We start from the raw sequence: 12,133 nt of genomic DNA, 5'->3' as shown, positions 1-12,133 counted from the left end.
AGAGTGTCGCTTACAAAGTCTCTGGTAATGCTTGCATGTAATACTTTGGCCTGCTAAGTATCATGGATCAGTCGATCGCTGAGCCAACTTTATCTTGATTAGACAAAACCCTTTGTGGTTACAAAGGTTTATAGGCTTTGTCTAATATTAGATAAAAAAAAGTCTTCTTTTTGCTTTAAGGACTTCATTCTTTAAAATAATTGTCTCATCTCAGACATTTATGGCCTATCCAGATGGAAATCGGAGGCTGGAATTGAGCAATAGAGATCTTCAGCAATCAGTCCCACTTTTGTCTTGAATGAAGTGATATCCGGAGAGCGGTCTGGAGACCATGTAAGCAACTCCATAAAGAGGCCTTCACAAGGGAACATCACACTGGTCCTACTCACAGAATTATGGTGTGGGGTGGCATAAAGTACAGTAGCTTGACCCCTCTAGTCTTCATTCCAGACATCCTAAAATCTCGACATTGCATTGATTTGATCGTGGAATCAGTGGTATCAAGCATTTGTCCAGGTATCAAGCAGAGTGTCCCAGGAGCCATTTTATAAAACAACTTCAGAAACATGTTGATCGTGCTACTATGAGCAGCCTGCGTGGCCCAAACGAGATACCATGGTCTGCAGTGTCTCCATACTTGTCTCTCATCGAGGATATCTGGGGCATCATCGGTCTGCTAATTGCAAAGGAAGCTGCCAAAAGCAGATCTTGATGATTTGTCTTCCCATACCGATCCTATGATTCGTGGTACTCAAACTCAATACTAAATAAATCGAGATTTTCTGAATATCATTACCATGTCTATCCATACTGTGATTTCCATAACTCCACAACTTTTTCATCTTGATGTTGCAATTTCAATGTTGAAGAGTGGAAAGAAGTAGAACATTAACAAACTTAACTGTTTAACCCCTTAATCTCCCCTGCTTTGATGAGGGCTTCGGCGCTGAACCCGCATCAAAGCCGGGACATGTCAGCTGTTATGAATAGCTGACATGTGCCCGCAATAGGCGCGAGCGGAATCGCCATCCGCCCGCGCCTATTAACTAGTTAAATCCCGCTGTCAAAGCTGACAGTGGGCATTTAAATAGCATTTCCGGCCGCCGGGCCGGAAATACGTCATCGCCGACCCCCGTCACATGATCGGGGGTCGGCGTCATGTTGCCTGGACAGCCAGAGGTCTCTATGAGACCTCTATGGTTGTTCCAGGCATATGGCTTTCAGCGCCACCCGGTGGTCGGCGCTGAAGGCACAGCAGTAAATCTGCTACATATGGGCGATCTGCTCATCGCCCATATGTAGCAGAGCCGATCGGGTTGCGCATTCTTCTAGCCTCCTATGGAGGCTGTTGAAGCATGCCAAAAGTAAAGAAAAAAAATGTTTAAAAATAAAAAAAATTAAAAAAACCTAAAAGTTCAAATCACCCCCCTTTCGCCCCAATCAAAATAAAACAGTAAAAAAAAAAATCCCACATACACATATTAGGTATCGCCACGTTCAGAATCGCCCGATCTATCAATAAAAAAAATCATTAACCCAATCGCTAAACGACGTAGCGAGAAAAAAATTCAAAACGCCAGAATTACTTTTTTTGGTCGCCAAGACATTGCATTAAAATGCAATAGCGGGCGATCAAAAGAACGTATCTGCACAAAAGTGGTATCATTAAAAACATCAGCCCGGCATGGAAAATTAAGCCCTCACCCAACCCCAGATCATGAAAAATGGAGACGCTACGGGTCTCGGAATATTGCGCAATTTTTTATTTTTTTTTAGCAAACTTTGGAATTTTTTTTCACCACTTAGTTAAAAGAGGACATAGACATGTTTGGAGTCTATGAACTCGTAATGACCTGGAGAATCATAGTGGCAAGTCAGATCTAGCATCTAGTGAACCTAGCAAAAAAGCCAAGCAAAAAACAAGTGTGAGATTGCACTTTTTTTGCCATTTTTTTCACGTTTTCGAGTACACGACATGGTAAAACCAATGGTGTCATTTAAAAGTACAACTCGTCCCGCCAAAAAATAAGCCCTCACATGGCTGTATAGACGGAAAAATAAAAAAGTTATGGCTCTGGAAAGAAGGGAAGGGAAAAATGAAAATGCAAAACCAAAAATACTCCTGGTCGTTAAGGGGTTCTTTAATGAAATAACAGAGAAAAAAGAAACAGTCACTTGGTTAGCAAAAAGATATGGATATGTGAACGGACCAATAGACTACAATGTGTACATGTTCTGTCTGTGACAAACACTGATAGAACAAGTTCGTGAAAAACAGACGTCTGAGTGAGGGCTTGGGTGAAGTCTATTTTATTAATGTAAATTTCTATAGATTTTCTTTTTCTGTACCTGGTAGTTAAAAAACATCAAAATTTTGGGCTTATCTTGCTCAGAATTTCATCATCTTGAAGAAATCCCAAGTGAAATACTTGCAGTGTAATTGTTCCTTTTATTAGTCTTACATTTTATGCTCGAGCTGTCCATACCAAGGCTGAGCTCACGTAAATCATAAGCTAATAGTATGGGAAAACAATCAATGCTAATTTGCTTTCCCGCCGTGAACGACACAAAGCTATAGCCTTAAATGCAAAGTAAATTCCGTATCATTGATAATGGCATTATACACAACTGTGTCTCTACTTAAATGTAATCCAGGTAAAGGATGTGGTTTCCATCCAGTAACTCACAGAACGCATTTTTATGGCAGCGATCTGAGGCTTCCTTGTGAATGTCAATAATTCATTATAAATATAGCAAGGGCTATTTCTTATTTGCTCATTGAGCTGGAACAGCTGCAAACTAATAAATCATAAAGCTGCTAGTGTGTTTGGTTTGGACTTACAGAGCATTAATAAAAAAATATATTAAATAAAAAAGGCCGCCACGAATGGCAGCCTAGTGTGTATATATCCATAGTAATGTCTGCGAGCGCCTAACAAACAGGCGTCGCGCACAGACTCCTCATGTGTTCAGCATTTTACAACTCTTAACCATAGTTACTGCCATTAATGTTGGCCATTTTTGGATGGAGTTTGGGAAAAATTCCCCTGTTTTGGCCAAAGTCTAAGGTGTAGTGTTTCTACTTTTTCTCTCTGAAGAGGCAATTTGCATATTTAATTTCCCAGAAGAGCATGCATGGTTTATAAGTCTCCTCACTCTGACTGACATGCCAGGCTTGGTTTGTCACTCTCAAGAATGAGAAATGTTACCCCTTAGACGTCAGTCCAGAGCCTCTCTCACCTAGCCAAATCAGATCTCAAACTTTGCACTGATGAGGGGCAACACTCCAAAGCACTGTGTCTGAAAATTGAGATCCTGGTTTGGCTTTTATCCCAAGCCATATTGCAAGGCTCATTAAAGGGAATCAGTCACCCTATTTTTGGCATTGACATCAGGGGCTTATCTACAGCATTCTGTATGATGCCGTCCTCTTCTTCCCTTCCTGTAGTGGCTCCGGCGCAGGCGCACTGCTCTGCCCTGTTGAGGGCAGAGCAGAATACTGCAGTGCGCAGGCGCCAGACCTCTCCCAACAACTGGGCACTGCAGGATTCTGCTCTGCCCTCAACAGAGCAGTGTGTCTGCGCTGGAGCCACTACAGGAAGGGAAGAAGAGGATGACATTGTATGAAGATGGGAGGCGCCGGACCGGACCACGACACCCATCGGACTGTACGCCGGGGTGAGTATAATCTAATGTGTTTTTCTTATCTTTCAGGTTACATAGGGGGCTTATCTACAGCATTACAGAATGCTGTAGATAAGCCCCTGATGTCAGTGCCGGCAGCTGATAGTCAAAAAAAAGGGTGACAGATTCCCTTTAAAGAGTCGATTTTGATTTTTAGCATTGCTACTTCCAGTAGCGCTAGAGGTGGCGCTAGAGTTCTAGTCCACTTCCTCTCTGAAGAGACAGTCTGCATATCCTTTTTTGGCTGCAAATTCTTGGAAAATTTGGGGTAATTGGCATTAAAGCGTACATATCACCTTGGAAAGAGGTATTTACCTGCAGAGTATAGGGTCTATAGGCAGGTAAAGTGTTACAATGCTGCCCGACACCTGTACTAAAAGTGAGGCTATCAGGGAAAAATGGACTTCTTTTCTCCTGGGAACCATCGGCTTTCAGTCATGGAGGCCTGCATGGAGCAATTACACTTATCGCTCACTATTTTGCGAGCTGCGGCTGTATGCCTGCCTTGGTGCTTTGATTGACAGCCAACTCCGCAGAACATCAGTGCAGAGCGAACTGTCAATCAAAGTGCTTACAGCTGCCGAATCATAGAATAGTGAGTTCCAACTGCAATTGTTTAGTCCATTTGTGACATCATGTTGTCAGCAGCTCATCTCACGTTTACAAGAGCATAAATGATCCAATCGCTCTACAAATGGGCATTTTGCTCGCTCGTCAGGTCATCTCCAACAGGATTATAAATACTCGTAATCGGGAACGAGAACGAGTATTATTACTACTGCTCATTGTCGGCCGATCTAAATGCATCTTAATTCATTGTTGTTGACAAAATGCATGCTTTATTGGTACCGAGAGGTAATATTTATGATCTTTCAATCATCATATCGTTTTAACGGCCCATGTGAACAGGACTATAAACTATCGACTGTATATCAACTGTATGGCTGAACTAGAACGGATGTAGAGAAAAACATCCAAAAGGTATTGATGGCAGCAGATTAATTTCTGTACTGCCCAGCCGTTCCACAGGGAATACATATTTATTCAGGTACAAAGGTAACAGCTTACAACTGGTATTTCTTACAGCTTAGGATCTTCGCATATTGTCTATCAGCTTGCAAAGTGAAAGTAACATCATTGTGCTCTAGCTGCACACACAGTGAACAGGAACTTCCTGGTTCCCTTTTCTTTTCTTTTTTTACAGTGTTTTTTTTTTTTAAAGATAACACTATCGTTGGAGACAAAACCTCATGCACTATTAAACAGTAGTAGATTCAATATGCAATACATACAATAATAAGCATTATTCCAACAGGTATTAAGGGAATGGGTGACCTGACCTGCAATACCAAAACAGATTAAATTGTTCTACAACCAAATTGATTCAGAAATGAAAATAGTTAAACTAGACTAATTTTGTGGTGCTGAAAACAAATATGATGTTTAAATTTGCTGATTGGCTCTAATTTCCAAGATTCGGAGGAGGCTGTGATTACTTATGGCACCTTTTATGCAGTATTGTTTAAAAATTGCATCTTTATTATTTCAGCATCATTATTGCATTGTTAGTAGTTAGTCTATAACAACATCTAATTAATCTATTGAACTTTCAGTATTCTATCATCTTAAAGCGACCAATCAAAAAACGCCAACTCCACTCTGATGACGTAATCCTAATTACAGTTGCATACTTTTATAAATGCTCTGTGTATAAGGTATACAGTTTTACGAGTTCTTAACTTAGTTTATTAGCATGTTGACATGTTTCTATGTTCTTTCAGATATGTCTCGTTCTTGCATTAACAAAACGGATAGCTTTTGCTACTGACAAGGAGAAGTCACTTTTCTGTTACTTGGCTACCATGATAAGGAAAGCCTACAGCCTGTATTTTGGCTGCAGACTAGGAGACCAGGATGCTTGGGATTTTATACACTATGGACCTCATTGATCAAAGAATTTTATGCAAGAAAACTGGAGTAAAAGGCTTCGTAAAGTTGCTAACTTTTTGCTCAACGGTAGACATGTTCACTCTATTTTCGTCCAGCTTTGACAAAGTGGGCATGTCTGAGATGGTACGTGGGTGGCATGCCTCTTACTGATTCAATGCACTCCTTCATCAATTCTGCCTTGCTGAATTGGGGCTTTAAAGTGAACCGGTCATCAGGATTTTGCCAAGTAAACTACAGGCATTGTCAGGTTGACGCTGCTACACCAAATAAAATGATACCTGGGTTGAAGAAATCCACCTTGTGGTTCTTGTTTAAACTGTGTTTGCCGCTTTGAGTTAATGAGATGCTCGTGCTCCGGGGGCGTGCATGTGGGTGGGTCTTATTTTGGTGCTCTTGCCTGATCAGCATTTTTCTGTGCTTGAATGAGAGGTAACTGGATCTTCAGTGACCTGCCTCCTATTTTAAATACTGAAGGTTCAGTGACCTGTCATTTAAGCCCAGAATGATAATGATGAGGCCAGAGCACCAAAGCATGACCCAACCACGGGCTGCTTTGGAGCATGAGCATCTCATTAACCAAAAACAGATTACACAAGAACCACAAGACTGATTTCTTAAACTAAGGTATCATTTTAAATCAGTATAACGGCGCCAACCTGACAATGCCTGCAGTTTACTTAGCAAAATCCTGATGACAGGTTTGCTCCAAAGCTGAATAATACCCCATTTACTAGCATTTTACCATTTCTGTTTACATAATTTTGGAGCAGATTCTGCACTAAATCTGGGATGTGTAAATTAAGCTGGTAATGATGATGCCAGAATGCTGCTGCATCACTTATGTAAGACTGGTTTTCCCTCCGTGGCCAGAGACCCTAAGTTTTGCTTTCCACAAGTCACTTTTTTGCTTCAGCTTTTCTCCTATGAGCTAATGGATGACAAGCACTCTATATTGCTTTCAAAGCTTGGATTTTATGATTTGCACATTCTTGCAACTTTTATTAATTAGGCCAATAAACAGCTGGTTCAGTTATACAAAAGCGCCAATAATTCCTCCAAGTTCCACCTTGTAATGTTATTCTTTTCAACATAATAGTCATTTCAGCATTTTTCTCATAGTGGAGGCCAATAAAGAAACAATTACTTAATCTGTCAGAATACGTTAGAGCGGATTCACAATATAGGCCATGATTAATTAGAGCGCTGCAGTCAGTGAATGAACGTACCTCTGTCTGAAGGATCGCAGCCCTCTGTTCTTTGGCAGTAAGAGATTCCTTAAGTACTTCAATGTGTTGCTTGCAGTCCGAGTTCTGATTGCCAAGAGTCTCCAGCTTGGTTTGTAAGGCAAGAAGTTCAGATTCCTTCTTTGACAGCTCCAGCTTCAACTGGTCAATCTACAAAATTGGAACAATTAGTTATTGTCATTTTATGATAATTAAGGCATCAAAGCGTTTGGCACAAGGGTGTGGGAAAAACGTTAGACGGAAGAACATAAGGGGGTGATATAAGACAAAATGTCTACTGGGGTCAAAATTAATACACAAGTTGGATGGAAAAAGAGGAGTTTGCCAATCCAGTTATCCAAAAAAATTAATACTTGTACTAAATATTGAATTTAAAGGAAGCCACTTATGCCCCCAAACTATTTAAATGACTGTGTAGCCCTTTATAAGATAAGCAAGTTGACCCCTTTATGGCCTTAAATCAATGCTTCAGGAGTGAGAAGTCATTGCACTTCCAGCTCCTCAGCCTTACGCTGTATTCTTTGCAATGTATCGGAGCCAACAACCTGTCAATCAACCAGAGGAGGGTGGCGCTAGGCAGTGAATACAGCCTGAGGCTGAGGAGCTGGAAGTGCATCATCACGCCCCAAAGCACTTCCAAAAACATGTCTACAGAACTTCAAAACACAATTTTTTCCCTACATGAGTATCATCTTGGGATCATAATGGTAATTTTTTGAACATTTTTTATAAAACTCTATAAAGGAGGTAAGTGACACTTCTTTCATACGAGTTCTATAAATTTATACATTAGATATGGTGGTATAAAAATACATTTATTTTAAAAGTGGTCATTCAGGATTACAAAAACATGGCTTCTTTCTCCCAAAAACAGTTTGCGGTGGTCTAAAAGGCAGAGTTTTCTAGTGGAAACTGTTGTTGGAAGCACTATTTTTAGGGAGTTTTTGGAGGCGTTTTTCATTTCCCCGAAAGTGTGTTTTTGCAGCCTTTAAATTGGACACTGCCTAGTTTGGAGTGTTATTTGAAGGAGCTGCTTTAAATGAAGTGACATTGTATTTTTTCACACCAAAACATTTTTCAAAACCTGAAGCAAAGAAAAATTATGAAAATACTTAACATATAAGCAGCAAATCATTTTACAGTAGAAATGAATAATAAAAGTTTTTCAAGCATTGTATGAGTGATTTTTAGGTGTTTTTTTTTGGAGCGTACTCTCAAAAACTCCTTAAAAAAACTCAATATCCACATAACTAAAGTGTTGTGTCTGGTTACTGCATCTTAGCATTGGAGAGAAGGTCGCTCAGATACTATATCAAGTACAGTTCATAAACAGGTGAGGTGCTGGTTTTGAAAGTAAGCCGCCTTTGAGCAGGGGGTTGGACCACATGGCCCAGGAGGTCCCTTCCAACTCTACGATTCTATGATTCTAATTAAGAACAACCCAGAAAGTTAATGTTGTACTAAAAGAAGTCGATCCACTTAAACCAAGTAGCGTTTACCAAGATCGTTATGAGCCGACAGCATACCAGAGTGCAGACAGCTATACGACCCTTACAGAGTAGAAAGCTCCTCTAAGGTTGGTCCTATTCACCTTTCACCTTCTCCATGGCCAGTGTGGACCTCCATAAGAGTAGCTCTCCATATGTATCTCAACATTAGCAACTGATAGCACTGGATGGAAGATCAGGCCAGTCTTCTCTATTGCAATGGGTAGGGCTCTCCAATGCTGGGCTAAGGGGTGCATAGAAAAGAATTAGGAACTGTATCTTCTATGCTCAAGAACATTACTAAATTAAGTTATGGGCCTACCGAGTCCTAATCAAAAATATTTAAAAGGGCACCAAGTGGTAGTTTTATATTTTTCAGTGGGACATTTTGGACTCCTATGTTGGTAGATTTTGGGATCAGACATCTAGTTCCTCTCTGTGTATACACTTTTGGTACGGAGATGTATTTATAGTGGGTGCAGTGGTGGCATTCTCATAAAGGCACTAAAGGCTGGGGAGACTTGAAAGGTCTTTTTGGTCAGGCTGGGGAGACTTGAAAGGTCTTTTTGGTCCATATCAGAAGAGAAACACCAATAAAACGGATTTGTCACTTGATATAAACCTGTAATTTTTTTTACCTGGTGTAAATGCTTCTGTTCTCCTGTGCCTCGCAATTCCTGAGATATGGCTTGCTTTTCCCTCTATATAAAAGTAGTCCTTTTAGTCATGAGGGCATGGTCCTCAAGAAAGCACACATACATGACTTTTTGACCACTGCCACTTGGCTAAAAAATACTAGATTGACATCCAGGGAAGAGGAGGCCATATCCCATGAACACAGAGGCAAAGGGATAAAAGAATGCCTAGTAAATAGAAATATATTTACGGTACGTGACAGATCATCTTTAAAGAACCATGATGGTTGAATGGTCTACGGAGATTTTTCATTGGGGCCCACAAGCTACAACACTGGTACATATAGGTTGATCCTCAGTGGTCACTGGTAACCAAGCTGTAACATACCCTGAAATGTTAGTGCCATTCTCAGCTCACACATTATTTACTACTCACTTTGCTTTTCATAAACTTTGAATGACTTTTATATACTTCCATCTGCTTGATTTCTTCCTCTCGGTCTTCGGAGTTGAGGACACCATTTGTTTTTATGATTTGGATTTCATCCTCTAGATCTCTGATATTTCTTTCAAGGGAAGCTATTTTGGTATCCTGCATGAAAATAGAAAATTGCAGTTATTGGTAGAAAAAGAACAACGTTATGAGCCCAAATTATATAACAATGGGTTAATATAAAAAAAAGCTACATGAAAAGCCGAGCCAATAAGTTCTGGTCAGTATATCGGGTTTCGGTATAAATCACACAATCCATGCCATGCATTAAACCGATGCTACTGAAACCACAAGCACCCTAAAACCTTACTGACTTATAGTCTATGGAGCCCCCAAACTAACACTACACTAGTGAAAATATTAAATAGGATGGTGTAAAACTGATGGGTGGCCGGATCTCATGACAGATAACAGTCTACGAAAATATCATTCCAGTTATAATGAGGTCTGTTGGGGCGTTTGTCATTTTGATGTGAAAAACAGCACTGTATGCCACCTAACGGAGGTTAAAGCCTATTTTTCTTTTAGTACAAGGATATTAAAAACTGTACAAACCAGATACCAAAAAAAGAACAGCCTCATAAATTACCCATCTGTTCTACCATCTGCAGTGGTATACATTGTTACCCCTTTTAATGATGTGTATAAGTTGGTAAAATTTCAATTTTAACTGTATTTAATAGGGCCGATCTCAGTACGTTAACAAGCACCTATCAACTCTATGCAAGTCGATCGGCACTCGTTTACTAGTCTGTTTATCAATCACTGAACAGAATTATCGTTACTTCTAATGTTTTTTCCGTAGAATGCATCATGTTGTTGGCTCACAATCCCATTAACACGGAACGATGTGTTGGAAATAATTATGATTCTTTTGCCATCATAAACAATCTGAACACCCTATGCTCATTTGTTGGGTGATCATCGGCATGTTGTCTTGGGACAATAATTAAGTACTAGAGTTGGTATAAAATTTTGTGAGGATCCAAAATACTCACTACACCCCTAGATGAATTCCTTAGGCAGTGAAGTTTTCAATATTGGGTCACCTGGGGCTAGGCTAATGGAGCCCACAATCTATTCAAATGAAACCTGAGCTGTAAAAGCCAAGAAGTAGCGCTAATTTGCATCCGATCCTTGCAATTTGCTTAAACGGTAGTGCACAACCACATATTGGCTACTGCCTCTTTCGGGAGATAACTGCATAAAAAATTGTGGGGTGGAATTTCTCCCATTACTTCTAACGTAAATTATAAATTTGGTGCCAAAACAGTATTTTAGTGGAAAAAAAATTACATTTTTGGTTCTCACATCCAAATGTTATAAATTTTTGTGAATCACAGGTAGGTTAAAACCATTGCAACCCTAGATAAATTCCCTGAGGGGTCTAGTTTCCAAAATGGGGTCACATATGGGAGGGGGTTCTGCTGTTTTCGCATGTCAGGGGTTCTTCAAATGCAACATGGCATTCACAATCTATTCCAGACAAATAGCGCTCTTTCCTTTCCAAGCCCTGCAAGTGCCCAAACAGAAGTTTTTGACCACATATGGGGTATCATCGCATTCAGGAGAAATTGTGTATCAAACTAAGGAATCTGTTTTCATCTATTATCCATTGTGAAAATTACAAATTTGGGGCTAAAAATGTTATAAAATTCTGTGTAGTACCTGTGGGTTCAAAATGTTAACTATACCCCTGGATAAAATCATTGAGGGGTGTAGTTATCAAAATGCTGTAACTTGTGGGGGGGTTCCACTGTCTAAACACATCAGGAGCTCTCCAAATGCAGCAAGATGCTCGCAGATCATTTCATCAAAGTCTACGTTCCAAAACGTCACTCCTTCATTTCCGAGCCCTGCCATGCACCCAAACAGTAGTTTTTTCCCCCACATATGGGGTATCAGCATACTCAGGAGAAATTTCATAAATTTTGTGGTCAATTTTCTCCTAATACCCCTGTGAAAATAAAAAAATTGGGGCTAAAAGTACATTTTTGTGGGATAAATGTGATTTTTTATTTTCACAGCCCTACGTTAATAACTTTGTGCGCAGTGCAAACGCGCATAAAAAATGCATCATGCGTTTTTATGCGTTTTCTTGTTTTTTGTGCATGGTGTTTGCAAAAAACTGCATGCGGGTATTTTTGCGCTGACGTGCGCATGACCATGCACATGTCAGCGTTCCCATAGACTTTAATGTGTTTTTGGGTGAATTTTAAGTGCATTACGTGTGCATGCGTTTTTTTGAGACAGGTCGGACGCACAAAAAATGCAACAGGATGCATTTTGTGCGCCCGGGCGCACACTAAAAAAAAGCGCATGTGCATACAAACGCGTACAAACGCATGCCAATGCGCACCCATGTTAAGTATAGGAAAAAAACGCATGCGCATTTATGCGCAAAGACGCAGCACAAAAAAACGCCAGTGTGAAACCAGCCTAAGAATGAAAGTTTGAAAACTGCGAAATAATCAAAACTATCGCCAAATATGCGATATTTTCAGAAATAAATACAAGTGATATTGAACAAATTCTACCACTACCAGGAACTATAATATGTCACAAAAAAACTCAGAATCACTGGGATACATGGAAGAGTTCCAGAGTTATTACCACATGAAGTGACACTTGGTCAGACTG

The 12,133-nt window shown here is 40.1% G+C and overlaps 1 protein-coding gene across 7 annotated transcripts in view; it reads right to left on the bottom strand.

Annotated features, from left to right (window-relative positions):
• The window catches only part of ERC2 (ELKS/RAB6-interacting/CAST family member 2), a 1,295,684-nt gene that overhangs the window by 998,598 nt on the left and 284,953 nt on the right, over positions 1-12,133 (bottom strand). For all 7 annotated transcript variants that reach the window (XM_073574140.1, XM_073574143.1, XM_073574147.1 and 4 more), the window contains 2 exons: positions 9,437-9,592; positions 6,861-7,028 (listed from right to left, as the gene is read on the bottom strand). In XM_073574140.1, the coding sequence (XP_073430241.1) occupies positions 6,861-7,028; positions 9,437-9,592 (324 nt within the window). The remainder of the gene's footprint in view (positions 1-6,860; positions 7,029-9,436; positions 9,593-12,133) is intronic.

The sequence above is a fragment of the Dendrobates tinctorius genome, unplaced genomic scaffold (assembly GCF_039654945.1).
Source record: "Dendrobates tinctorius isolate UK_male_01 unplaced genomic scaffold, ASM3965494v1 ptg000038l, whole genome shotgun sequence".
Lineage (NCBI taxonomy): Eukaryota > Metazoa > Chordata > Amphibia > Anura > Dendrobatidae > Dendrobates > Dendrobates tinctorius.
Note: the sequence above shows the minus strand (reverse complement) of the source record. Positions and strands in the feature narration are given on the sequence as shown.